The sequence below is a fragment of the Sesamum indicum genome, linkage group LG12 (genome assembly GCF_026168435.1).
Source record: "Sesamum indicum cultivar Baizhima isolate 11 linkage group LG12, ASM2616843v1, whole genome shotgun sequence".
In the NCBI taxonomy this organism is placed as follows: domain Eukaryota; kingdom Viridiplantae; phylum Streptophyta; class Magnoliopsida; order Lamiales; family Pedaliaceae; genus Sesamum; species Sesamum indicum.
In genome coordinates, this window is record NC_142668.1 from 18,920,422 (window position 1) to 18,946,261 (window position 25,840).

At 38.6% G+C, this 25,840-nt stretch overlaps 6 protein-coding genes and 1 pseudogene across 13 annotated transcripts; 5 read left to right on the forward strand and 2 right to left on the reverse strand.

Annotated features, from left to right (window-relative positions):
- Nucleotides 1–677: 677 nt before the first annotated feature.
- Nucleotides 678–2,730, forward strand: UFO (F-box family protein). Its single transcript, XM_011098541.3, has one exon. It carries the CDS (start codon nucleotides 995–997, stop codon nucleotides 2,315–2,317), a length of 1,323 nt encoding a protein of 440 aa, XP_011096843.1. The 5' UTR covers nucleotides 678–994; the 3' UTR covers nucleotides 2,318–2,730.
- Nucleotides 2,731–2,818: 88 nt separating this feature from the next.
- Nucleotides 2,819–6,695, reverse strand: LOC105175901 (GTP-binding family protein). 2 transcript variants are annotated; one of them, XM_011098543.3, is made up of 8 exons: nucleotides 6,039–6,695; nucleotides 5,548–5,637; nucleotides 5,103–5,248; nucleotides 4,403–4,561; nucleotides 4,254–4,320; nucleotides 3,659–3,766; nucleotides 3,475–3,567; nucleotides 2,819–3,224 (listed from the first exon to the last, which is right to left on the reverse strand). In XM_011098543.3, the coding sequence occupies exons 1-8, from the start codon at nucleotides 6,546–6,548 to the stop codon at nucleotides 3,210–3,212; spliced, it is 1,188 nt and encodes a 395-aa protein (XP_011096845.1). In that variant the 5' UTR covers nucleotides 6,549–6,695; the 3' UTR covers nucleotides 2,819–3,209. The 2 variants fall into 2 exon arrangements, with proteins under 2 accessions (XP_011096845.1, XP_011096844.1); XM_011098542.3 differs by having other exon boundaries at nucleotides 3,428–3,567.
- Nucleotides 6,696–6,803: 108 nt separating this feature from the next.
- POLH (Y-family DNA polymerase H) lies at nucleotides 6,804–14,133 on the forward strand. 5 transcript variants are annotated; one of them, XM_011098546.3, is made up of 16 exons: nucleotides 6,807–7,062; nucleotides 7,687–7,807; nucleotides 7,898–8,009; nucleotides 8,087–8,254; nucleotides 8,660–8,824; nucleotides 8,936–9,039; nucleotides 9,192–9,311; nucleotides 9,900–10,023; nucleotides 10,205–10,318; nucleotides 10,473–10,685; nucleotides 10,936–11,038; nucleotides 11,145–11,251; nucleotides 12,700–12,805; nucleotides 12,897–13,000; nucleotides 13,392–13,494; nucleotides 13,654–14,133. In XM_011098546.3, the coding sequence occupies exons 1-16, from the start codon at nucleotides 6,903–6,905 to the stop codon at nucleotides 13,881–13,883; spliced, it is 2,154 nt and encodes a 717-aa protein (XP_011096848.1). In that variant the 5' UTR covers nucleotides 6,807–6,902; the 3' UTR covers nucleotides 13,884–14,133. The 5 variants fall into 5 exon arrangements, 4 of the variants coding, with proteins under 4 accessions (XP_088732554.1, XP_088732555.1, XP_011096848.1 ...); XM_020698226.2 differs by having other exon boundaries at nucleotides 6,836–7,062; nucleotides 7,740–7,807; XM_088876428.1 differs by lacking the exon at nucleotides 12,700–12,805 and having other exon boundaries at nucleotides 6,805–7,062; nucleotides 12,884–13,000.
- Nucleotides 14,134–14,381: 248 nt separating this feature from the next.
- LOC105175903 (phosphoglycerate mutase-like protein AT74H) lies at nucleotides 14,382–16,237 on the forward strand (annotated as a pseudogene). Its single transcript, XR_016063116.1, has 2 exons — nucleotides 14,382–15,399; nucleotides 15,573–16,237. The product of XR_016063116.1 is annotated as a phosphoglycerate mutase-like protein AT74H (transcript).
- Nucleotides 16,238–16,430: 193 nt separating this feature from the next.
- On the forward strand, nucleotides 16,431–18,352 carry PAC1 (20S proteasome alpha subunit C1). 2 transcript variants are annotated; one of them, XM_011098549.3, is made up of 2 exons: nucleotides 16,431–16,602; nucleotides 17,374–18,352. In XM_011098549.3, exon 2 carries the CDS (start codon nucleotides 17,414–17,416, stop codon nucleotides 18,161–18,163), a length of 750 nt encoding a protein of 249 aa, XP_011096851.1. In that variant the 5' UTR covers nucleotides 16,431–16,602; nucleotides 17,374–17,413; the 3' UTR covers nucleotides 18,164–18,352. The 2 variants fall into 2 exon arrangements, with proteins under 2 accessions (XP_011096851.1, XP_011096850.1); XM_011098548.3 differs by having other exon boundaries at nucleotides 16,438–16,602; nucleotides 17,406–18,352.
- A 456-nt stretch (nucleotides 18,353–18,808) lies between these two features.
- On the reverse strand, nucleotides 18,809–21,174 carry LOC105175904 (Haloacid dehalogenase-like hydrolase (HAD) superfamily protein). Its single transcript, XM_011098547.3, has 4 exons — nucleotides 21,041–21,174; nucleotides 19,681–20,031; nucleotides 19,331–19,537; nucleotides 18,809–19,220 (listed from the first exon to the last, which is right to left on the reverse strand). The coding sequence occupies exons 2-4, from the start codon at nucleotides 19,936–19,938 to the stop codon at nucleotides 18,924–18,926; spliced, it is 762 nt and encodes a 253-aa protein (XP_011096849.1). The 5' UTR covers nucleotides 19,939–20,031; nucleotides 21,041–21,174; the 3' UTR covers nucleotides 18,809–18,923.
- An 811-nt stretch (nucleotides 21,175–21,985) lies between these two features.
- On the forward strand, nucleotides 21,986–25,153 carry LOC105175906 (translocator assembly/maintenance protein). The gene is made up of 9 exons (XM_011098550.3): nucleotides 21,986–22,150; nucleotides 22,230–22,292; nucleotides 22,370–22,438; nucleotides 22,607–22,699; nucleotides 23,182–23,286; nucleotides 23,359–23,436; nucleotides 23,860–23,988; nucleotides 24,640–24,745; nucleotides 24,875–25,153. Exons 1-9 carry the CDS (start codon nucleotides 21,986–21,988, stop codon nucleotides 25,063–25,065), a joined length of 999 nt encoding a protein of 332 aa, XP_011096852.1. The 3' UTR covers nucleotides 25,066–25,153.
- The last annotated feature ends 687 nt before the right edge of the window (nucleotides 25,154–25,840 follow it).

A 25,840-nucleotide genomic window follows, 5' to 3' on the forward strand; every position in this document is an offset into this window, starting at 1 on the left:
AGTGGTGGTGGAGGGGGAGGACGACAAGTCTGACTAATTACTAGATTTCCAACCACCCTCCTCCTCCTCCTCAACAACAAAAACCAACAAAAGCCAAGAGAGTTGCAGAAAGAAAATATTATTACTCAGCCAAAACAGAAAGAGAGGACAATGTATTACTGGTAGCGGAACAGCATTTGCAATGGAATGCAAACCCGCTTTCCCTTCCCTTCTTTCTGCACCAAGTCTCATGGATTTCATCGCTTTTTGCATTTCACTGCAACATTTACTCCATCCGGATTTGACCAATTATCTCAAAAATCCACATTAACATCAAAGAGAAAAAATAATATTAGTATTCTTTCTTCTTTTTTTTTTTTTGGGCTTTGGGGTGTGTGAGTGTGTGTGTATGGGAAGTTTCAGTGTTTCATTCCATGATGGCAATAAGTCTGTGTCTGAACTTTTTTTCTTGTCAGATGTGCTGCACGTCCTTCCTTCCTCGGCATTGACAAGAAAACACTGAAATGATAGATGGATCCATCAGAAAATGACTTTCAGTGCCTTTATTATTTTTTTTCCTCGGCCAAAGAGTACAGAAACCAGCAAAGAATCATTGAGAAAGCAGCAGCATACATGGGAAACAGCAAACACATTGCCATTGCCCCTTCCTATATAAACACATGTCCCCTCACCCGAAAGCCAATCCACAAGAACCCAACAAAACAAAGAACCTCAAAATGATACCAAACCCTTCTACAATTCCATGTTCCACTATGTCTATCCCCATCCAATCCAAACAAAGACCCTTCTAATTCTTGTTCTCCACCTCCACTGAAATTTACAAGTCCAGTTACTTTACCTTAAACTTTCTCAATTTTTGTCTAAATTCGCCTGCACATTCAAAAACTCCCTCCCCAACATACATTACTTCCTTCTTTGAATCACTGCTGACTCAAGATGTGATTAAAGCAGAATAATGTTTTCTCTTTAATTTGTTCAAAATCCAAATTAAACCATGGAGCCTTTCCACACCCCAACCAGCATACCCATTTCCTACGCATTTACCTCTATTCCCACTGCTGCTAGCATTTGTGGCTCAACAGATTGCATTTCAATAAGTCCCTGGATGGACTGCAGAATATGGAGCCGGCTTCCTCAGGGTTTGATTGATCGTATCGTTGCCTGTCTTTCTCCGCCGGCCTTCTTTCGAGCTCGAGCTGTCTGTAAAAGGTGGTACGGTCTCATATTTTCCAACACCTTCCTCGAATTATACCTCCAAGTATCTTCCCACCGTCACTGGTTCCTGTTCTTCAAGCAAAAAAGCCTCAAAAGCTATATCTACCGAAATAACACTAGTGCAAACAATGGCACTCTTAGGGCAAACTACGAAGGCTACCTTTTCGACCCGGAAAGCTTAAAATGGTACCGTATTTCATTCCCCTTGATCCCACCTGCATTTTCCCCGGCCTCATCTTCCGGTGGACTAATCTGTTGGGTTTCTGACGATGCTGGTTCCAAGAGTATTCTCCTCTGCAACCCACTCATTGGTTCTTTAATTCAGTTGCCTTCAACCCTAAGGCCTAGGCTTTGTCCTTCAATCGGTTTAACCATCACCAACTCTTCCATAGACTTAGCTTTTGCAGGAGATGACTTGATATCTCCTTATGCAGTCAAGAATCTAAGTTCAGAAAGCTTCCACGTCGATGGGGGTGGATTCTACTCCATATGGGGAACAATCGCTTCTCTTCCAAGGCTATGTAGCTTTGAATCGGGGCGGATGGTTCACGTGGAAGGCCGATTCTACTGCATGAACTACAGCCCTTTTAGCGTCCTTGCCTATGACATCTCCATAAATCAATGGAGCAAAATCCAGGCCCCAATGCGCAGATTTCTACGGTCACCGAGCTTGGTCGAAAGCCGAGGTAAGCTCCTCTTAGTTGCGGCGGTTGAAAAGAGCAAGCTCAACGTTCCCAGGAGCTTGCGGCTGTGGGCACTGCAAGAATGTGGCAATTTGTGGGTGGAGATTGAGAGGATGCCGCAGCAACTGTACAATCAGTTTGCGGAGGTTGAAGGTGGGCATGGATTCAACTGTGTTGCACACGGAGAGTTTGTCGTGATACTGATCAAAGGGTCGGATAAAGCTTTGCTGTTGGATTTTATTGGGAAAAGGTGGGTGTGGATTCCTCCATGTCCTTATATAAACAATGGTGGGTGTGGAGGAAGAAGAGAAGATGCGGTGGATGAGTTGCATGGATTTGCGTATGAGCCGAGGCTTGCCATACCAATTACTGCTCTTCTTGAACAACTTACACTTCCCTTTAACTCTTTCACTGCATAGGTTTGTATGCATTTCTCCTATTATTACATATATATATATATATATAGGTGTGGTGCTATGTACTCGTTGTCAGCCGGTTAGTTTGCGACTTCAGTGCGTGTAATGACATTTTGACATTTTGTTGTTTGTTACCAGAGAAAGGGTGTTGAAATGGACAGGAATCCTTGTCCTCGAATCCCAACCAACTTGCGTTAGTTTCTATTGATTAAAATCTCTGTTATTTGTCCATTTACCTTTGGATGAAATTGCTCAGAAGTTTCTGATTTCCTTAAGTCGCTGAATCTTTTTCATTATTTCCATATAAATACAAGTATATATGTAGCTGACAGAAGGATTGATACAATGAACTAACAAGGGTGAGTGTCGGTCCATCATCCAGTGATACTCCAATGTATCAGCATACGTCAACTATTTATCTCGTTTATGAAATAATCAAAAGAAAGTTGACACTGCCTTATCCAAACCCAACATGAAGAGACACGCATTATCTCGGACAAGAAATAGAAACAAGGACAAAAGGAATGACTTAACTTTACATGTTTCTTGTTTTATATATGATCCTTCCAGCAATCTTAATGGGGGATAAAAAGGGCGAAAAATCCATGCAAAAAATACTTCATTTCTGTGTTTCATCTAATTGATTAACTCAAAGGAGTTGCTCTGAAGCAGACAAAGGTGATCCAACTAGAATATGGAAGACCAGAACTTTTGTTGCCAAATTAAGTGACCCTCTCTTTTGGGAAGGTCTAAGGCATTGACACCCCTTCTGTACACCCATGAATTCGGCTGCTATGCTATTGTAGAAATGATTCACCAGCTGCATCATTTAACTCTCACCATGAGGATGAGATGAACATTCCTCTTGAATATGGACCTCAGCTCCTCATTAGCTTCAACACCTATTCTCCTGCATAATTATTAGACTTACAGTTTATGAAAATGGACCTTATTGACTCAAAACTAAATTAAAACCAGACTATAGACAACTTTGGGGGGTAAAAATTGGTTAACAGTTACAGCACCAGATATAGATCATAAGGATAAAACAAAACCAAAGAGATCGGCTCATCAAGCCCAATGGATATAGAATGCTAAACCACTAATACTAACCCTATTTTGGAGCCCTTTTTTCCCACTAGAATCTTGCGTTGGCTAACCTTGGGAGTGATGAAATGCTGCTCAATTCGGAGAGAGCCATCCCTCAACTCCTTCCAGTCCATCAAGCGATGTTCAATGCCATATGGGATTTCCTAGATTGGGGAAACTCAATCAGCACAATAAGAATTCACGCAGAGTTATTTTCCATCTCACAACAATTGAACAGCAAAAACCAAACATTACCTGATGTACATAATCTAACAGTTTTTCTCTCACAACTTCTAGTGATATGTTCTTCATGACTTGTTCACTCATGGTGAATGGATCTTCATCCCATGGTCTTTTTACTGCCTAAGCATCAAGAATAAGAGAATAGCAACTGTAAAGGCTTGAGGGTCCTGTTATCTCCCGTTATACATAGTTAAAATCGGTTTGTTATAAGTGAAAGCATGTGTGGCTAGGTGTGCAATCGCACAGCTTGATATACGTAAATCTTCCTTGTGAGAAACAAAAGCAAGTAATCAATGCATTTATAGCAATTTCCACACAGCTTGCCAAGGAAACTTCTTCAACCAAAGGAAAATAACCTTAAGTAGCCTCATCTTTATGATACTGAACACATGTATCGTACATTTTTGCTTCTGTTCCATGACGAGAGACAGCTCACATTGCTTAGTAACAGTCCTTAAAACAAATTTGGTAAGTTCATAAAAAAGAAAGTGATGGTCTACAGCAGTGGCCAGGTCCCACCTTGTCCATCCAACAACAGCACAACAACATAGCATTCAAGAGACACTACTAACTTAAGTTACAGGGAGGTGCCAACTTTTAAGCATACCTGCTCAACTAAATACTTGGTAAGATCTTTTACTCCTGCACCCTTCAGTCCTGAGATCATGAAGCGCCTGTAAGATATTACAAACTGACATCAGACACCAATACAGAATAATCAACTAACAGGGGAATGAATCAACATGAAGAACTTACCTTTCATATCCAGGTAGGTCCTTAAATTCCTCAATAACCTTCAGTAGATCATTTTTCTTTGTGACCAAATCAACCTTATTCATGCATAATACACGCTTCTGATTTGTGGTGCTTATAGAACCCATTCTTTCGATCAATCTAACCACTCGTGAATCAGGTCTACATTTATGACATATTAAATGAGAAGTCACTAGAATAATTTATTTTCAGGTGTACAATAGTTTGCTGTAACAACTGTGTAAGAGCAAAAAATTGCGGATTGAGTCCTACATATGCATCAAGTATCACTTCGTGAGTAGGTTAATATACAATGGTTACACCCCTATTCATCATTTAAATTAGCAATTTAACAGATTCATAAATAGACTACTGCGTTATACTAAGATGATTTTGTTCTGTATCAAACACAATTTCACACAAGTACAAATGATGGTACCTCCACTAACTTGGCATGATAGGGAGCAAAAATGAACAAGAATAGTTCGTTTTAGGTATATCAATGGTCACTGTGCATTATAGGACGAAAAAGTATTTCTACGAATACATCAATCCCTTGTACCCATGACTGGACATTTAGTCAATTTTGGAATGAGGAAAACCCGACCAAGTAGGAATAGGATCCTGTGAATATCAAATATTAATATGTATGACGACCACACAACAAAAGGGTAAGATTCAATTTAGAGAAAGGAACTGGAACCTGGTAAGATGTCTATGAACATCAAAGATAACTATGAGCACATCGTATAAGTTAACGGAACTCCATGCGCTTTCATTGCGAACTTTGATATCATTGTAAGGAAACCCACTTTTCTTTAACATTAGTCCTGGCGTATCATAGAAACACTGCACAGACATTAGAATTAATCAGAAATCATTAATATATGCACAGGCACATGTAAACCTTTTTACATAACAGCAAATATGCAAATGCTCCTTCACATCAAATGGGGCAGATGTACAATACAGGACTGCAGGGACATCTGCTCCCAACTCAAAGAAACACACCTATCCCCTAATACAAACAGCAGCAAAAGCTCCCAACTGCAGAGAAAATCTATAGCAACTAGTAACCGACAAAAGAAAAAAATCTATAGCCACTATATGGAAGCAGAAAGGAGTCCTGTGACAAGGAAACAACATACAATTTGTGTATCTCCTTTAGTCAACACCCCCAACACTTCATGAGTGGTGGTATTTATCTTCCGCGAAACAGCTGAAACTTTATTCCCAACCTACAAGGAAAAGGAGAAGAGATGGCGAATTCAAAATACATTCAGTTAAATGATATTTTTTGGAGTACCACATCAAATGCATCTTCAGGACCAAACATGCACAGAATCAAACAGCATATCAAACCAAAGAAGTTAAGTACAAGTTCTGGAACTTGACTAACATAAATTTAATTCAATCAAGCTATAAAATTTACCCTGGCAAATTAACACAAACTAGTGATAAGTTTATCTGGGTCCATGTATAATCACGGGCTTAAATCAACACCAGTATATATATTCCTAGTAAAAATCTTCCATCTTTCCTCTCCCCTCCTTCAACAACAAAGGTAAACTCATTGGTTTTTATTTTCAATAGAAAGCGAGTAAAAGAAAGGGAAAGAAAAAGGAAAAAGTGAACGGACCATGTAATTGGTGAGAGCAGATTTTCCAGCATTGGGAGCCCCAATAATACCGACAGACAAAGACTTGTGATCCTCCAGCGTCACCTCCCTCTCGTCCACATCCTCGTGCTTATCTACATCCAAGGCAGCCTCTAGCAGCTCCTTGGCAAGCGCGGCAGCCTTCTTCTTCTTCTCCTCTTCTCTCTGCAGAATCCTGAAATGCGAAATATCTTCGCCGAACACTTTGGTTTTGACTCGGTCCCTGTACTTGTCGTCCCAGGTTGGCTTGTCATTACTATTATTATGAGTATTGTTGGAATTGAGATTGAAATCATCAAAATGGGAGGTGTCAAATACAGAGTAGTGGGCGGCGTCGCAGTCTTCAGAAGTTGGGGGCAAAAGGTGATGGGGCTGGGCTGAGTAGAAGAAGCGGTGTAAAAAGGCAGAAGTAGTGGGGTGGGAGAGAGAGGGATTGGAAGATGGAGCAGTGGGGAAGGAGGTGAGTGTTCTTAGCGCCCTTACTGCTTTCATTTCAAAAGCTGTGAGTTAGAGAGTGATTTGAGCGTAGAGAAGGAGTGCATCAATAGATATTGAGAGAGAGAGAGATGTAGGCTATAGGGGGAAGAGGGAAGAGGTAGCGGTTTGGAGGGTTTTGGGAACACCTTCGGTCCACGTCCAGGGTTTACGACTCTTTCCTCATTCTCACTATCATTAAATTAATTTTTTCTTTTTTTTTTTAATTAGTAATACTCAAAAGAAATATAAATGAAATGGGCCGTAAATATGGGAGCAATGTTTGTTAGCAGCCTGATGCTGACGGGCCTAACTTGACATCTGCTTTTGGGCCCGTGTCCTCTTCCGGTCTTCATTTCCAAAATTCTATTCATGCTTTCCGGATGGAGGAGAAGAAACGGAATCGATACTGAGGGCGGGAAACGAGGCGGACGAGAATTCAAGAGCTCGAACACGATGCCCGTGGCCCGACCAAAACCATCAGATGATAGGGTTATTGCTCACGTTGACATGGATTGCTTCTATGTTCAAGGTTTTCAGTCTTGATTAGGTTCTTTTAGATTGGCGGTGTATTTGCCCCAGTTTTCATCTGCCATATCTACCTCCAAGCATTCTTTTTCCATTATTCACTAAAGCTTTGTGGTGGTCCCGTGATTTCCCTCCGACTCTTTCTTCCTTTTGAATTTTTCTTGCTTTCATTTCTAGCGATGAGTGGGTTGGTGCATTCTTGATTTTTCTTGTTATCTCATTAGTTTTCTTGTTTCTTTCTTCAAGATTGCTCGTTTTCCTCTGTGTGTCCTCTTTGCTCGGAGTTGGTGGTTTTTGATATCCTGTACTTCTTTATTCAAGATTGGTGTGTACATGTTAATATGGGATGCTCGCACGGGGAGTTGCCCATATAGTAAGACCTGGTGGATTTTCTAAAGCTCCTTGTGGAACGCCTGGGATGACCATCATTTATTTGACCATTAGGTCATAGACCTTTCTGCAACACTGTTGTTGGTGCATACTGCCCTCTACTCCGGGACTTGTGCTTGCATTTGTTTACCATGGCAATTTACAAAACATCGTGCTGTATTCTCATTTTCTGTTACTCCTTTTCAATTCACATGTTAAGACTGTAATCAACATTTGCACTTTGCATTATTTCTGATAGTCGAGCAGCGTAAACAGCCAACTTTAAGGGGTCATCCTACTGCTGTTGTACAGTACAACTCATGGAAAGGAGGGGGCCTTATTGCTGTGGGTTATGAAGCTCGTAAATATGGGGTCAAACGGTAAACCTTAAAATCTTAAAGTCCATTTAATCGCGATAGTTTGCCTTATGTTTTACACTTCAATGTTGAAATATTCTATCTGGTTTCAAGTTCAATGCGAGGTGATGAAGCAAAGAAGGTCTGTCCTGATATTCAGCTTGTCCAAGTTCCTGTGGCTCGTGGAAAAGCAGATTTGGGTGTGTACCGTAATGCTGGTTCAGAGGTCTGAATAATAAACACTTCATAAACCATCCTTTTCCAAGCACATGCATATCTTCAATGAAATTGAAATATTTACAGGTGGTATCAATCCTTTCAAGGAAGGGTCGATGTGAACGTGCTTCTATTGATGAAGTGTATCTGGACCTGACTGAAGCTGCAGAAACAATGTTAGCTGAGAATCCCCCTGAGAGACTGGAAGCAATTAGTGAAGAAGCACTCAAGTCTCATGTTCTGGGGCTTCATTTGGTAGGAACTTTGTGTTGGTTTCTTTGTTTTTGCTCAGTGTTCATTCTGCTAACAAACCAAATGATTGAATCAAGACAAATGGACATTGATGTTGAAGGTCTTTGACCATGAAAAATGGGGGACTCAAAATATGAATTACACCATAAATTCATCTCTTATATGCATTAAAATCCACCTTCCCCCTTCCCCGGCACGATCCTCCACACCACCATGGGTACATCTGAATTCACAGTGTGGCCAAACAAGGTTTACGAGTCTGTAGTGTCACATTGGGCCCATATGTCTGCTGAAGGTGAAATCCTGAGTAGTTTTGTGTTCTTTATTTCTTCTTTTATTCTTGGTTTATGTCTTCCTTTATTTTGCTTTTATATGAGTTGCTAAAGTTGAATTGTCATGTATAACCAGGGTGGAGCCAGCACTAGAGATTGTGTGAGGGCATGGTTTCGTATGAGTGATGCTGATCATCGTGATAAGTTGTTAGCCTGTGGAGCCATTATTGTTGCAGAACTTAGACATGAAGTTTTAAAAGAGACTGAATTTACGTGTTCTGCTGGCATAGCTCATAATAAGGTCAGAAGTGGTATTCATAATTTCATTGCATGCATCTTTTTTTTTACATAGATTTGTCAGGGTGCAAAAGTATGTTTCCCACCTCTAAATGGATATTTATGGTGGGACCAGATGCTGGCCAAACTAGCAAGTGGTATGAATAAGCCTGCACAACAAACTGTTGTGCCTCTCTCATCTGTTGAGAAATTGCTTGAATCTCTGCCTATAAAGAAAATGTAAGTTGAATTTTTTGTTTTTATTTTTTGGATTTCTCAAACGCAAAGAAAATTAATCATGACTGTAATGATTATTAACAGGGTCACTGAGAGTAGCCATGTTTAGACATTTAAATTCATGTTCTACTATAATTTAAGACAACTTATTACAGGAAACAGCTTGGGGGAAAGCTTGGAACTTCTTTGCAGGTTGACCTTGGTGTGAATACAGTTGGGGACCTGTTGCGGTTTTCAGAGGAAAAGCTGCAAGAATGCTATGGCATCAATACTGGGTTGTTGTCTGCTTTATGTTTTTCATGATGCACGGTTGTCTTTTAACATACAAGAATGTTGTAGATCTGGGTGATTTTGGCTGTTCCCAGGAGTTATGATTGACCGAAGTGCTTTTACTTGATCGCATTACAAGAACTGCCTTATAACACATAACAATTGTCAAATTCCAGTCAGATACTTTTGATGCATAAAATTGCTGAATTGCAACAGATCCTTAATATCTTTCAGTTACTAAGATCTAAAAGTACTTTTCTTGTATATTTAATTTTGAAATTTATGATTGTATCTTTTGCAGAAAAACAAAAGAAAAATAATAAAGAAAGATAGAACTATATTGCATCTTAATTTAACTTCTATCGCTTAGTTTAGGGGTTTCTTGTATTTGTCTTAGCTTTCTATGCTGTAGGAGGAAATCTTAATTTGGAGCTCAGTGAGGTATTTCATGAAATTTTGACATCTTTCTTCTTGTAAAGTTTCATGTTACATTATAAATAAGGTTGGTGGGAAGTTTAAGAATTTGTTTCTATAATTCTACATTTTCATATTGAACTGCCCTTGACTTTGGATTTGTTTTTTTACCTATGCAGTACTTGGTTGTGGAATATTTCAAGGGGAATCTGTGGGGAAGAGGTTGAGGGTCGCCTTCTTCCCAAGAGTCATGGTTCTGGGAAGACATTTCGTGGACCTCAGGCTCTTAAAACTGTCTCTTCGGTATGTGTTTCCGCAATAGATGATCCTAAATCAGTGACACCCCATCCTTTTAGTTTACTAAATATTTGTAATTATTTAAGTTACACCATTTATGGACTGAATTTTGGTGTTTAATTTGTTTACCCTCATCCTCTAAAAAAAGAAATGTGTTTCCCTTTCGTTATTGTTGCCACCATTGCAGGTCCAGAAGTGGCTTAATGAACTTTGTGAAGAGCTGAGCGAACGTCTTCTTTGTGATCTGGAACAGAATAAACGCATTGCCCATACTCTCACCCTACATGCAAGTGCATACAAGGTATTTATCGTCTGATTCAGTTGTCATTTCAATATAGCTGTCAAGAACTCACATTCTCTTCTTCCTGTTATCATATCCATGTCAGACCTTATTCCAGTTAAATATTGATTTATCACTGTATGAATCTCATGTTTATGTACATTTCATCCTCCAGTTGAATGACTCAGAATCACTTAAAAAGTTCCCTTCAAAGTCCTGTCCATTAAGATATGGGATTGCCAAGATTCAAGAAGATGCACTCAAACTATTTCATGCTGGGTTGCGTGAATATATTGGAATATACCATGTCCGGTCGAAGGAATGCCAGCATGAGTGGGCTATAACTGGTCTCTCTGTTTCAGCCAGTAAAATAGTTGGGATCCCGTCCGTGAGTCCAAGTGACTTTGTCTTTTGCTGTTGTTGTATTTAGTTCCTTCTTATGAACTGTTTTTGAGTTATCTGATTGTACCTTGCCTAGTATCTTGTAGAAGATCATTTGATTGGTCTTAAACTTCTAATTATGTCAAACTCTGCTACAGTGACCACCGAACTTCTAGGGAATGTATAATGTACCAACCAATCTTTGTGGATCCTTTACAAACCCAATAAATCTTCTGATCTCTAGGATGCTTTGGCAGGGAACACACTCAATTATGAAGTACTTCCATAACCTAAATCAAACTTCGATGACTACATCAAATGATATATGCACCAAAGATGCTGCATTTTTGTCACCCTCAGGTTCAATCTTTTGCTGTTTGGTATTGAATTTTGGTCTACGACTTGTTCCCCTGGCTTATTTTTGTTGCCATGATTTAGTTATCCCCTTTTTATGGGAGCTGTGCAGGATTACATTTGGCTGACCCACAGATAGACACTTATGAGGATGAAGCAAGGACTGGGCGTGAGATGCCAACTTTGTATCCAGTTGCAGATGAAACAGAAGTGTGTAAGGCAAGGTTTGAATTCATATTCCAGGTTTAAATGAGGTCGACAATGAAATATTGATTGGTCATCCTTCACCTGGTTATGCATTCGGATTTGACAGATATATTATATCTTTTAGCGGTACCGAATTTCTGTGTGTACTTGGTTGCTTGCCCCAGGCATAGTGTATATGTCTTTGTTGGGTGGGGGGGGGGGGGTAATTGGTATGTAGCAATGGAGTGGCAACGGAATGAGCATATCCAAATCCATTCCTAATTATATGATTCGTATGATTATGTTTAGGAATACACATTCCCGTGGGATTCTCATTCCCTTAGATAAGGATTGGCCGTTCCCTCCTTCAACATGGTATTAGCTATTCCGAACATGTTGGGAATGAGTGTTTTCTTTTCTTTTCTTTTTTTTTTTCTTTTTCCTCGTTTTAGTTTATTATGTAGTTTTAATTGTTACATTAAATTTAAATACTTTTTGTATCTAGTATTGAGAAATAATTGTATATGCTTGCTAATCAAAGAGTAATACTAGCTGGACTGCTTGATTATTTTTATTAATTCAAAAGTATTTCTTTCGCCGTGCATTGAAGAAATAATTGTATATGCATTATGGTTAAACACATCATTTGGTTGTTCAAATTAAACTTTTTTTTCCGGGGGAGGGTGGGAGAGAAAAATATTTTCTATATCTTTATTGAGTCAATAAATTGTTTCTTATGTAAATAAATAATTTTTTCACATATATATATATATATATTTCCAATAACATGAGATGTTTAATAAATTACTTATAACCTTCTATAAGCAATTTTAAAATACTACTATTATTCAATTGAATGCAACATATTTAGTAAAATATGAATAAGTAATTTTTTAGAAAAATATTACTAAAGGCATATTTGTCATAAAACTAATTTCATTTCATTACTAATGATTGTTTACTAATTATTAATTGGATCAACTAAGGAATTATTGTGTGTACTGGTATGCTATTCAGAAGTGGTTCATTTCCTGTTCTTATTCCATTCCACTTATTTCTGTTCCTGCATATCAATTATGCCCTTAATGATATGTTTTGACATAGTTTAAATAACAATGAGAATGAACTTCTGCATGTGGAAAAGATATATGACACATACTTTAGGAATGTTATCTTTAAGTTATTGCTTGTTTTGCATATATACATTTTAGGCATATGAAAACAATGAAGCAAAAGGTTCATACTGCACATAGATGTATACCCTTCTCTTTCCAGATTAACAGAGATGGAAGGTTTCTTTTTATCCAGTATTTATAGCTGTTTATCAGTCATAAAACAAAAAGTATATATGGAGTTTAGATTGGAAATAAGTTACTAACTTTCCCTATACAAGTACATGCTGATTATTATCTTGTTACTATCAACATTATTTATGATATTTCTAGTTTCCTCTCAAGTCTGTGTATGGCTTTTCTCTCTAGGATCCACTTTCCAGCAGAAAATATGCAAATAACCTAGATCCAATCTTCTTTAGAACGAAAGAGCAAAGAGATGGACTTACAGAAGATATTCGGTTATCATGCTCAGGTGGTTCCGATGCCAATCTGACCATTGCTTTCTTCTCCTTGCTTTTCTCTTTTCCTTCCCCCCTGATTCATGGTTTAGGGTTTGAAATCAGGCAGTGAAAATGGCTTGGTATCAGAACCCACTCAGTCAAAGATGGATTTCCTTGGACCTGGTTTGAAATCAGAGAAACAGAAAAAGAAGTTTGAGAAGGAAAAGGTTAAGGCATTCTCCGTTTCTTAATGACTATCTGGAGTTCAATACTGTTTCTACGACAACCAAAAAAATTTTGTATTAGGAATTCTCTCAGTGAATACATATTACCTGTCAATTAAGGACCTCATGATTTTGCCATTTGTATGTTCGATATTTTTTATTTACTCGAGTAAACTTAATAGAACAGAGAAGTCTGGTTGATACAGGTTGTAATTTCCCATTAACTTTGTTTTACTGTTTATTTGGTTTTTTAAATCATTGAAATGGTTCTGAAAGATATCTGTGGCAAATTCCTGATTGCTGTGGTTTCTCAATGAATATGCCTTGTGCTTAGTAAATTTTATCTCTATCATGATGAGATGAACCTAAGTATGTTTATGAATTGTTGTATCAGGGAAATTCATCTATCTTAAGATTTTTCCATAGTCCTGATGCTTACTCTTTTCCTGAGCATGCCTGTCTGAAGACTTTTCAAGAGAGTGGAGCATCTTCTTCTGGTAATTGTTAATCTTTGCCGATTGAAGAAAAGTTTCTTTCTGCACCCCCCCGTCCAACTTCACACCTTCAGCATGATCATTTTATTATATTTATTGGAGTTGCATATATTTGGTTTGATTGTCGAGTAGTAAGTAATGGTTGCCATGAATCTTTGAAAGGTAACTTGCTTCAAGAAAACAAGCAGCCAACGGCAGGAACCACATGCAGTTTGGGTCGAAATGATGCATGGAGTTACAAGAGGGATGAGATTGACCCTACTGTCTTGAATGAATTACCACCTGAAATTCAGGCAGAAGTGCGAGGTTGGCTTCATCCTCAGAAGCGGGCTAAAACTGTAAAAAAGGGTTCCAGTATTGTTCACTATTTCTTGTCAAAGGCAGACTTATAGATGTTCGCTGCCTATCTTCAAGTTGGTTATCCTACTGATGAGTGGTCTTCTATACTGTCGAGGAGAGACCAAAATTCAAGTAATTAACAGCTGCTTCTTGTGTCTGGCTTGAAGTAGTTGTGTGGAAGGCACCTCTCCATCTGTGTGACAGAGAAATGCCTCAGTGTTGGTGATTTCCTCTTGTAACAATAATATGTACAGTTAAAGATGTAAACTCTAAGTGTCTGAAATAACATGTTTTTAGTAATAATTAGCTGGTTATCACAAAGCATCAGTAGATTCACCTGTGAGATAATTAATGTTGATGTCTATGACAATCTCAAAGCCTTTTTCTTTTCATCCTTGTAAGCTTACATGCCACATTGGCAACTATTTTTCGGTAAAAAAAGATCAGAAATCTGCACAATCACAAATTGCAATTTTTTTTAGATTTATAGGATAAAAAAGTCAACATAGGCTGGAAACGGGGTTAGAGTTCTCCTGATTTGCTTGGTAGCCAAGATCAACGGGTTCAAATTTATCAGATCATAATCAATGTTTTTCAAAGATAATTTAATCATTGTAAATGAAAAAGTATTTAAATAGCCTAAATTGAAAAGCAAAAGTGGCAAATACAAAAATACCCGTTTCCATTGTCTTGAGTATATATGAAGACTGAAATGAAATGTTTTGTATAATATGATATATAGCTACCTTATATTTATGCTGTATTGTTTTTGTTTTGATCGGTAAATGGGTTTTCGTCGTCCCCCAGCCCCCACCACAAGAACAAGGAATATGTAGTTAGCTTTGTTTCATTTACTCTTTGGATTTGATGAGGAAAGATGTTTCTCCATGTAATTAATCATTTGTTTGATTCTTTCTCCTTGAGATACGATCAGAAGAGAAACTTGTAAAGGGAGAAGAAGAATCTGAGGGAAGAGCAGATGATCCTGTTGTGCACGCAAAGCCGTGTGTGTCTATGATGTGTGTCATGTCTGGAAATCAGAGTTACATGTATAGATATTAATGATGGATGTAAATTTTCATGAGAAAAGAGCAATGAACAACAACGGTGAGATGGAGCATAGCCAGAGCCAGAACCAGAGGTGGCTGCCAAAGCGTATAATCTTGGTCCGTCATGGTGAGAGCATGGGGAACAAGGACGAAGGGATCTATGGCATTTTGCCGGATCACAGCATTCCATTGTCTCCGCAGGGCATCCAGCAGGCCAAGCAAGCAGGCACCCTCATCAGGGAACTTTTAGACCGTGACTCCAAATGGAAATGGAAAGTCTACATCTATGTCTCCCCTTACGAACGCACCAGGTCAACCCTGAGGGAAATAGGCCGGGCTTTTCCCAAAGGCAAAGTGATTGGTGCGAGAGAGGAGTGCAGGGTGAGAGAGCAGGATTTTGGGAATTTCCAGGATGCCAAGAAAATGAAACAGCTCAAGGAAATTAGGAACAAGTTTGGAAGATTCTTCTATCGCTTCCCGGAGGGAGAGTCAGGGGCTGATGTCTATGATCGAGTCTCCAGTAAGTTTCTAATATGTAATTATTTGAAAATTGAAATAGGGGTTTCTATAGATCTAATCAAAACTAGTAATACATTCTCTCTCTCTACAGTGAAAAGTTGTTGCTTCTCTCTCTCTCTCTTTGTGTTGTGCGTTTTTCTTGAATCAAGATTTGTGAATGAATGTGGGGTGCAGATTTTCTCGAGTCTCTATGGCGGGATATAGAAATGAAGAGGTTTCCTCAGGAGACGGGGGAGGAAGTGAATCTTGTAATTGTATCACACGGGCTGGCAATTCGGATCTTTCTGATGAGGTGGTTCAGGTGGACGGTGGAGCAATTCGAGGTGTTGAAGAATCCAAAGAACTGCGAGTTTAGGGTGATGCAGTTAGGAGGAAGGGGAGAATACAGCTTGGCCATTCATCACGATGATGAAAAGCTCAAGGCATGGGGACTTTCGGCGGAGATGATAGCAGACCAGAAACTTAGAGCATGGGGGGGGGGCCCAAAAGAAAGAGGAGGAGGAGGAGTGTATGTGGTTTGATGCTTTCTTTTACCCTCCACAACAACAAGAGGAGAGTAGTGGGGAACATGAACATGAAGCCTGAAAGAAGCCCTTTCTTCTCCTAATAATTCAATTACTTGTGATGTGATGTGATGCTCTGTCTCTCTTTCTACTACTCTGCTTCCTGCATTACCATTTACTGTACCACTAATCCAAACAGCTATTAATTGCCAAAATTTTAACCACTGCTGAATTTTAAAACATTGCTTTCTTCAACTCTTATTCTTGTTGTAAAATGATGTATTCATTATATTATGCCACTGTTTTCAGTTTATATCTCAAATTTACTTATTATCATGACTCTAACATACTAATTTAAGTACCAAAAATTTAATTAGATCAATTTAAATTCGCATTCTATATGTATGTAAGCATACGCAAGCGGGATCCAATGATTTTTTAAATCTGGCATTCCTAGCACTGCACGGGATCAGAATTGTCCTCTTCTGGAAAAACTAACAACCTTTGGGGTCAAATTGAAAATAATTAAAAACTTTCTGGATTTCCAAACACATACACTGAAGCTTGGAAGAAAAGGCAGCTTACCAAAATATATACTCCCGCTGCTCCTCTCAAACTCCGATATTCATCCACCCCTTTTAACGTTTTTTCTTTAATTATTCATTCCATTTTGCCAGATCCATATTCCCATCTTCCATCAGGTTCTTCTCTCCTCCTCACTCTCTACTTGTCTATTTATTTGGGCTGTATTTTTTCCTTTTGCCTGAATTTCAGTTTCATTTTCTGTTTCTATCACTAATTTTCGCTTGTGGGGATTCCCACAAAGTGCATTAATAGGAACTTGTTTCCTCTCTGGGTTTCTTGTTGGTGGAGTTATAATATTGAAATTAGGGCAGAGGAAAAGTAAAATCATGCAAAAGTAGATGAAAACATGGACTCCACTAAATTCCGACCTGAATAATCCCTATTTTATGAAATTTTGTATTGTGGCTTCTATCCTATTGTATCTTCTTTTATGTCTTCTAGTTAGATATGATGCTTACGCCGCTCGCTGCTAGGGCTTTTCATATTGTGTACTGGTGTTGTACGAGTAATGCTTGAAACTTTTTACCATTGTCAACGAAAAATTTAGGTATAGATTCAGAATTACCTTCTCCGGTTTTTGCTGCACGATTATCTCAATTGCGAAGATATAATCTTTGTGTACGAAATCAAACTGATATCTTTAAATGGAGCGGGAATGGGAACATTCTGTTTACGGCATGTAAAATAGCCCACATAATGGTGGAAATTTAATGGTTTACGGTTTTCTCAGTTTCTTTTATCTGCCTCAAGTAAATTGAAGTTGGCTGCCAACGATAACTTATCTAATTCTTCGCTTCCGTCTTATCCTTATTCTTTTTCGGTTCATCCTATGAATGTTGTACTTCCTGTATCATCATCATCATCATCCTGTGTTGGGTATTTGGCAGCTTGATCTCATTATTCAAGCATTTCTGTGTAGAACATAATATGTCGCGGAGATATGACAGTCGGACAACAATCTTCTCCCCAGAAGGTCGCCTTTACCAAGTTGAGTATGCAATGGAGGCGATTGGCAATGCAGGGAGTGCCATAGGCATATTGTCTAAAGATGGGGTTGTGCTGGTTGGTGAAAAGAAAGTGACTTCCAAGCTTTTACAGACCTCCGCGTCCACTGAGAAAATGTACAAGATTGATGACCATGTAGCATGTGCTGTTGCTGGTATTATGTCTGACGCTAACATCCTTATTAACACAGCAAGAGTCCAAGCTCAGCGGTATACTTATGCCTACCAAGAACCAATGCCAGTTGAACAACTAGTTCAATCCTTGTGTGACACCAAGCAAGGCTACACCCAGTTTGGTGGACTTCGTCCATTTGGTGTTTCATTCCTATTCGCAGGTTGGGATAAGAACTATGGTTTTCAGCTCTACATGAGTGACCCTAGTGGAAATTACAGTGGTTGGAAGGCTGCAGCTATTGGAGCAAATAATCAGGCAGCTCAGTCAATGCTTAAGCAGGACTACAAGGATGATCTCACGAGGGAAGAGGCTGTTCAGCTTGCTCTGAAGGTGCTTAGTAAGACAATGGATAGTACTAGTCTCACTTCGGAGAAGCTGGAGTTGGCAGAGGTCTTCCTCTATAATGGAAAAGTTAAGTACCAGGTGTGCTCGCCAGAGGCGTTGAGTAAGCTGTTACTGAAGTCTGGAGTTACTCAACCTGCAGCAGATGCTTCTTAAGCTCAGTATTTTGATCAAACTTACTGTCTCAACTTGTTTTGCTGTATGGTTAAGTTCATGCTTATCGAATGTGATGTCCGATGTTGAATTCTATCCGAGATGCAGTTTGCCATTTGAATGTTTGCTTTTTTAACTTTTTCCCTTTTTTTCTGCCCCTGGTATGTTTATGATGCAGTTTGCCATTTGAAAGTTTGCTTTTTTTACTTTTTCCCTTTTCTTCTGCCCCTGGTATGTTTTCATAAATGTAATGTTGGCTAGCAAAGATAGAGCACGACATGCTGAGTTCAAAACATCAAAATGCTTTTGAGTTTGTTGAGTTCAAAACATCAAAATGCTTTTGAGTTTGTTTTGGTAATTTTCAGTTTGGTTGGCTAGCAAAGATAGAACACGACATGTTCAGTTCAAAACATCACTATGCGTTTGTGATTGTTTTGGTAATTTTCAGTTTAGTTGCCGAAATTGGTTAAACAGATTTGCTCTAGAACACAGCCTGTAGCAAATTGAGGGTATTCCTTGAATTACATTAGATTTTCCTTCAACAGCATACAAAAAATCGGCAAGTAAGCAGCACCTTGTAATCCGCAAATAGATATTTATGTTGTTTACTGAAATGCAATAGCTGCCTCAGTCAAAATATGAAAGAAATGCGGAAAAGAGGAGGGCATGCATTAACAAGTACAAGTATTTTCCATGTGCCAGTTGTCCCGATAGAAAAATGAGACAAAATGCGTTTATAACTTAAAATTGGAAACAAGTCATTTTAGGAAGCCAGTGGCTGGGAAGAAAGCAAATCTTGTACGGCTGCCAAGTTAGGCAGCACAGTAGCACCAGATTTCCTCCAAGTCTCAGCATCTGGCGTCTTAAATCTATCTAACAACAGAGCATGCATTCCCACGCTCTTCGCTGGCAAATAGTCCTTACGCATGCTGTCTCCAATATGAAGAGCCTCTTTGGGTGCTATGTTCCCTGCCCTCTCCAAGGCTATCTGATACATTCTTGGGTCTGGCTTCTCTACACCTTCCAGACCTGAGAATACGCCAAAGTCCCATTCTGATCCCTGAACAAATTTCAAGATATCGTACTATCAGCAGAGAAGAGGAACAACGTCGTTTTTTGGTGAAATAAGAAAACACACAAAATTCATATGTCATGGTACTCCATATTTACCTGATGTAAACCCAATGCTGGAAGGATTACATCCTGATACCTATACTCTGCATTGCTCACAATTCCAACAATAATACCCTCACCACGAAGCCATCTCAGGAATGGCTGTGAATCTGGAAAGATGGTATACGGTGCAGAGGAACCAAAGGTAGCATATATGCGTTTGAAAACCTTCTCGAATGTTTCTTCATCATAATCGTATCCTGCCTGCAAGCAGGTCAACATTAGAAAAACAAGCTGCTGAAAACCCAAACTTATGGCTAGCATTGATATGTATTCACACAGTTTCCTAGCAAATATTCTGCAGACAATGGAAAGGAAATCTTTCATGCAAATCCAATGTCTCTTACCCGGACAAAAGAATCCCGTACGCATGTCTTCCACCAGACAATGTTGGGTATCTTATCTGCAAACCCAAAGCATGGATGCTTTCTTGCCATATCTGTATAAGCAAGTTTAAAACCCTCATGTACTCGTTTATAGTCGGGACATGGGAGTCCAATTGATTTTGCTGCCATGCAATAATAGTCGCCAAGCTCCCCTTTATAAGCGATTAGAGTGCCAGTAACATCAACCGTTATCAGACGTAACTTTGTTAGCATGGACATTTCGAAGAGAATGCAATAGAATGCTGAGGCCACAATGAGTAAGCAAAAACACAGAGACTCGAATGTTAAGCTCCCATGGCAAATTGAAAACCCCTGCATCCAGTATAGTGCATCAAAGGGAGTTCTAATATGTAACTCAGGCATGAAAAATTTCCAAGTCATCTAAAACATATTTCACACAAACTTTTGGAACCCACTCTTTCATTCATGAGAAAATGGTTAACAAGTAAAACGCCTCTCTAACAGAACTTTAAGGGATTTAAGTTATACCACTTCAAATACATTAAAATGCTTGTTGCCACTTGTTTCATATGATGATCATACTTCAATTTTATCTAAAGTTCCTAGTGCTTATTTTGTTCAAGTAGAATACATTAATGGGAGACTTGTTTTCATGAAGAAATGATTCCTCTCCACTTTCTTCAGTTTCCTCAGGAGTGAATCAATCTATTCCCTCCAGATACGGTAATGCGAGCTTTGATGAGGGAATCTCCTATACAGTACTCAACTATAGTAAACAAGACAAGATGGTGAGTCATGACAAAATTAGCGTCTAGGTTCAGACAAGCTAAAAATATTAGGTGATGTGTGCAGGCAAGATATGAAGACAGGGATAAGTATCATGGAAATACAGGGGTGGATCGACATATCTTGTAGCATAGAGGTTGTTCCTGATCCTGAATGAGGGAGGAGCAGGCAGTGCCAGAAATTAATGAAAAAGTGGGTGTGGTAGGGTCATTCATTGAGAAGACACCCCGCCCACAGGGGGAGGTATTGGTAAAAGCATTAGGGTAGAGAATTTAACAGCTTCAGATACATGAATGTGAATTGGGAGAAGAGGACAGGAGAGGAGTTGTGAGTCAACTATCTATCCATCAAGGGGATTATTTAGGAAGATGATCTATGCATGTCGTAGTTAAACTTAATTTGGGAATAGGAATGAATTGGGCAGTCATATGATCGGAAATGAATCAATCTCAAGAGAAATGAGAAAATAGGGGGCTGAACTCCTGATAAAATTGAATCTATCCGATTGTAACATAAATGAGAAATTAGGCAAGAAAATAAAAACCGAGAAAGCAAGTGGAGGTAATGAAATTACCACACAGAGAGAGAGAGGTATGAGTGAGATTAATGGAGAAGGATTGCTAATTTGATGAAGGGTAAGGTAGGTATGGGTTATCTTCCTCTTCCTCTTCTGCTCTTCGGCTCTTCTCCAACACGCAAACAAATGCTTTTTTTATATTTAGCGATACCAAATTGCTTCTTCTTCACCTCTCACAATCTCCTCTTCTTCTTCAGTATTCAGTCTTCAGTCTTCAGTCTTCAGCCTCTCTATTCTGTAAAGTAGTAATAGCTTTCCTTTTCCTTTGCCTTTGCCTGTTTGTGTTATTACACAACAACAAATCTTTCTAACATGGGGTAGGATTAAATTAAGTGTGGGATTGGAGATTGAGAAATGTGAAAACCGGAGCGGAGAATGGGAAAACCATGGGTGGGTGAGTGATAAATCAATATAATGCTGCGGACTGCCCACTGCTTTTCATTTTCCATTTCCAATGCTATTAGTATTAGTCTTAGGCCATCATCTCTTTTCCTTCCTTCATACAATTGGGCAGCCCATCACTTCTATTCAGCCCAATAACCCCCTTTTTCTTTTACTAAATCTTAAATTGATAGAGAGTTGGCGGCGAGTGCGAGTCCCCACCCTCCGGACTCCGGCTGACTATTAGGGTGAGTGGGAGTGAGAGTGAGAGTGAGAGCCTCCGGACGGACGCTATAGTTGATTGATACACAGACACTAGTTGTGATTTGGTTCCTCACATCACTTTTATAATACTTGCTAATGTTGCTATCTTCACACTCACTCACCTGCTGCTGCCTCTCACCCGTTTGATTATATTCCTCTCTCACACATAACTACTACTTCCAATTTCCCAACTTTTTTATACCACCGCTATATATGCTAGCTGCTAACTCCTAACTCCTAACTCTTCTTCCTGCTTTTCTTTTCTTCAAGTAATACTATTAGTAATAATACTAATAAATGGATTCTGCGGATGAGGTCCCTATTGGGTTGCTTCAAACTCTTCCACCCGTTGAGTTTTGCTGTGTATATGGCTCCTCCCTCCACCCAAACAATTCTCACATTCACACATCCATGATAGACTACATTCTTGGTGTCCCAGATCCCCAACAATGGCACGCTCAGGTATATATTCAACTTCAATCAACTTTCTTCTTTCCTATACCCATGTGCTTTACTAACTCACTGCCTTTTTCATTTCAAGAATCTCAACATGAATCGCCATCATTATGCATCATGGATGGTCCACCTTGGTGGAGCGCGCCTGGTTATACTTTATTTCTCTCCTCTCATTCTCAATTTTACTTTCTTTTAAATTTCATATCTATCTATATATCCTGCTAGATTACTGAAGTCGCAGATGACATTGGTGTTGGCGTGCACTTCAATCCCTATGTCTCTCACAAGAATCGGGTACTTTTTTTTTTCCCCCTCTTAATTCTTCTTAGTATATTTTATCAAGTTGTGCCGAGCGTGCAACTGTACTTGAAATTACATACATATATGGCCCCCTATTGAGCTGTCTATACTTGCGAGTCTTTGCTTCGACATAATGATCATTTTGACACGACACTCTTCCAGATGTTCAAGTACGGTGTTGTGCGGATGCATGATCTTGTTCAGGACATTCTGGGGTGGGACAAGTTCTATCTGAGTGGCCGTCTTCAGAAACCTGTATGTCTTGCTTTATTATTTTTCTCTCCTGTGAATTCATTTCTTAGTTATTTATCATTACCATGTTACATTACTTATTAAAGTGTACTAGTGGAGGTTTCATGAGCGCTTGCCGATTCAGAAAGGTCTTCCAGTTAGATCGTAACATCATAACCATTTTAGCACAATTTAATTGTTACAATAGTTCATTTGATTCAACTGCCTAAGTTTGCACATACACTTTGTGTACCATCTATTTCGTTAGTGAAGAAATGATTAATACATCATCAATGATGTACATACAGGACTAACATGAGTCGATTCTATATTTAGCATTGGCATTTTTATTTTAATCTTTTTTCAATTTGAATCATGAATTCATGCACTTTCCCTCCATACTTCATTCCAACTTCCCACCTTTACCTGTGGTTTGTTTTTCTCTTAATCGACATTTGCTCACATTCTAATTTATATATAACATTGAAGTCATCTTCCTGTTTCAGGTTAATGTCATAGTGGATAACTTGGAAATAAAAAAACTCAACTCCGCGAATTTGAAAGCTGCAACTTCTGCTGCACTCCTCCTTTTGCCGTCAGAGTTTAGTGAGGTTTGGTTCTTTCTGCGATCATGTGAAGTTGAAAAGCATAATATGTACTATTTGCATTTGTTGTATTTGCAGGAAGAGTTGTATGCCAAAATATGTAGCCTATCATACATGGGTGACCTGCGAATGCTTTTTGCAGAGGATAAAAACAAGGTAAATATGATTGAAACTCTAATGGAGAATTTGGCACGAGAATTAGGTTCTAAATTCCTTGAATGGTTTGTGCTTCTGAGATTGCGCATATAACATTCAAGTCATATCTGCACATTGTGATCTGTCTCAACTTTTATAGCGATGATGGTGGTATCCACTTGCAAGATACAAGTTGAGATAGGTTACTCCGTCTGATATCCTGTTGACAGATAACTTGCTATATCAGAAATTGAGGATAAATCTGCTTCAGTTCTATGCCATTACATGTTATTAAGTAAATTGAGTTCATCTTTTTCATTATATCTGGCTCAGTTCTTTATAGATATATGTGGGGCTTTCTCTTTCCTGAAGTGCTTGAATCACTAGAGAACTAATCCCTAGTTTCTTGGCATGTGTATTTAACCTATATGTATTTTTTCGCAGGTGAAAAAGATTGTGCAAGGACAATTTAAGTTATTCAAAACAATGTATAGACCAATTTTAGAAGAATTTGCTGCACGGGACTTGTTCAGAATATCATCTTCTGTTGATCAAAAAGTAAACATAATTCAGGTTTGTCCAAATCTTCAAGCTCCAATTGTAACTACCTCCCAAAGTTAAGTGTTGAAATCTTTGTTGGGCATCTTCTCTCGATTAAGTCAATGGTCGTTTTAAGTGACATTTTGTTTAAAAACACAACAATAGGGGAGGAGGTCTATTTGCCTTTAATGAAGAGTTGTTTATCTTTCCATGGCCTAGGGGGAAGTTCTTTATGCCCTTTACATTGCTGCCATATGCTCCATAAGTTTTGTGTGCTTGCAGACTTCCAGTGCTATCAGGAGCTAAACAATATATTTGGGAAAATTTTAATGATTTTAATAACAATTGGTGCTTGATAGACTGTAGGTGAATGATGTGTTGCGAAAATTACTGGTTTTTGGAGGCCTTAAAATAGTTAACATTCACGCTGGTGATATGCCTAAGCTATTTGCTCTTGCAAAGGCATCTTAGATTGAAAAGTTTTCATTTTTATTCTTTATTTTCTGGCTGTATATGCTCTTAATTAATCTACAAATTAGCAAATATGAGAAGCATTTCCTACCTCGACAAAGCAAAATTATACTGTTTACACATAGGCTCAAAGATTTATACTCATTTATCAAGAAAATACCTATAGAAAAGATTGCTATCAAGATATCTGATGTGCTCGACTTGTCAAGTCAGGATTGTGGATTGTCTACCGCATGCTCCCTTGTGTCTTCTCTTCCTTTGCCACTCAGAAACCAGATGGGAATAAAGCTTGGAGAGAAGAAAGTATTTGATGAATCTGGTATGTTGTACTATATGTGGGTAATCTACTTGCCAAATTATTTACTTTTTTCTTTTACAACAAAAAAACTATGGTATTGTTATGTGAAGCTTTACCATTTCCTTAAATTTACAATTCACAATCATGAAGGTCGAGCCGTACGGAAAGTGGTAATTAAGTCTAAGGAGGAGGCTGCAGATTGCATGCGGAAGATTCTGAGACAAAAAGTTATGGTTTCAAGTGCAAGACAGGCTGTTGCTGGTCTACTGACTGTTGGTGTAGTCCATGGATTAAGATACGTCGGAAGTAAAATGCACAAGGCATGGAAGTCATGGTGGTAATACTTTACACTATATATTTAGTGGTGTAGAATGACTTCTTGTGAATGCAATAGTTATAAATGGAATGCGGGATTACAGTTTTAGTTCAGTTGCTGCTAATTGTTTAGGAAATTGAAGCAAAGGAAAAATTAAAGAAAGGGGTTCCCTACTGCTAGAACTATGCTCCCTTTGGTTCCCTGCACGTTAAGGAATGACATAATGCATGCTACAATTATTTGGTTTAAGTATATATGTAGTTAGAAGCGTGGTAAAAGTTGAATTATCATGACCTGTGTATGGATGTGGAATTCGACACAGTAAGCATAGGAGATAAATATTTGTATCATTGGTTGCCTGGATCAACAATAATGACAGGGAGATACAGTAGTCATATTTGATCACTTCTTATAAACTAATTTTGAATTTTGGGAGACTAAATTTTCATGAGCACACCAATTAATAGACAACCCAACCATTTGTCCGTTACTGCATTGTCGAGTGCCTTGCATGATCTTCCCGAAATAATGGAATCTTCAGAAATTTCCTGGCCACCAGGATGTAGAGATATTTGTTTTATTCAGGAATAATATTAACGTGATCAATTACCGATTTGATAGGTGCGAAAAATTATGTTGCCATAGGACGTTTTGTCTTGCCAAGTTCCCATCATCATAAATAATATGTTACAAGATAATTAGAATTAAGTTGAATCGATATTATCGTATTATACGGACATATACAGCTGAACGCCAGATTCACATTGGATAAGCAGCTCTACTCATTTTCTCCAATAACA

Bases quoted from the DNA above. Each gene is read 5' to 3' on its own strand.
- LOC105175901 (XM_011098542.3), bottom strand. From the start codon at position 6,548: ATGAAAGCAGTAAGGGCGCTAAGAACACTCACCTCCTTCCCCACTGCT. The intron at 3,767-4,253 runs GTATGCTTAAAA...CTTGATGCTTAG, and splicing joins CCAAGTATTTAGTTGAGCAG to GCAGTAAAAAGACCATGGGA. The intron at 3,225-3,427 runs GTTAGTATTAGT...ATAATTATGCAG, and splicing joins AAAAAGGGCTCCAAAATAGG to GAGAATAGGTGTTGAAGCTA.
- LOC105175904 (XM_011098547.3), bottom strand. From the start codon at position 19,938: ATGTCCATGCTAACAAAGTTACGTCTGATAACGGTTGATGTTACTGGC. The intron at 19,538-19,680 runs GTAAGAGACATT...ACCTGCTTGCAG, and splicing joins TACGGGATTCTTTTGTCCGG to GCAGGATACGATTATGATGA. The intron at 19,221-19,330 runs GTAAATATGGAG...AAATTTGTTCAG, and splicing joins CAGCATTGGGTTTACATCAG to GGATCAGAATGGGACTTTGG.
- PAC1 (XM_011098549.3), top strand. From the start codon at position 17,414: ATGTCGCGGAGATATGACAGTCGGACAACAATCTTCTCCCCAGAAGGT.
- LOC105175906 (XM_011098550.3), top strand. From the start codon at position 21,986: ATGGATTCTGCGGATGAGGTCCCTATTGGGTTGCTTCAAACTCTTCCA. The intron at 22,700-23,181 runs GTATGTCTTGCT...TTCCTGTTTCAG, and splicing joins GTGGCCGTCTTCAGAAACCT to GTTAATGTCATAGTGGATAA. The intron at 23,989-24,639 runs GTTTGTCCAAAT...TTGTCAAGTCAG, and splicing joins AAAAAGTAAACATAATTCAG to GATTGTGGATTGTCTACCGC.
- UFO (XM_011098541.3), top strand. From the start codon at position 995: ATGGAGCCTTTCCACACCCCAACCAGCATACCCATTTCCTACGCATTT.
- POLH (XM_011098546.3), top strand. From the start codon at position 6,903: ATGCTTTCCGGATGGAGGAGAAGAAACGGAATCGATACTGAGGGCGGG. The intron at 11,252-12,699 runs GCAAGGTTTGAA...TTTTCTCTCTAG, and splicing joins ATGAAACAGAAGTGTGTAAG to GATCCACTTTCCAGCAGAAA. The intron at 13,495-13,653 runs GTAATTGTTAAT...AATCTTTGAAAG, and splicing joins GAGTGGAGCATCTTCTTCTG to GTAACTTGCTTCAAGAAAAC.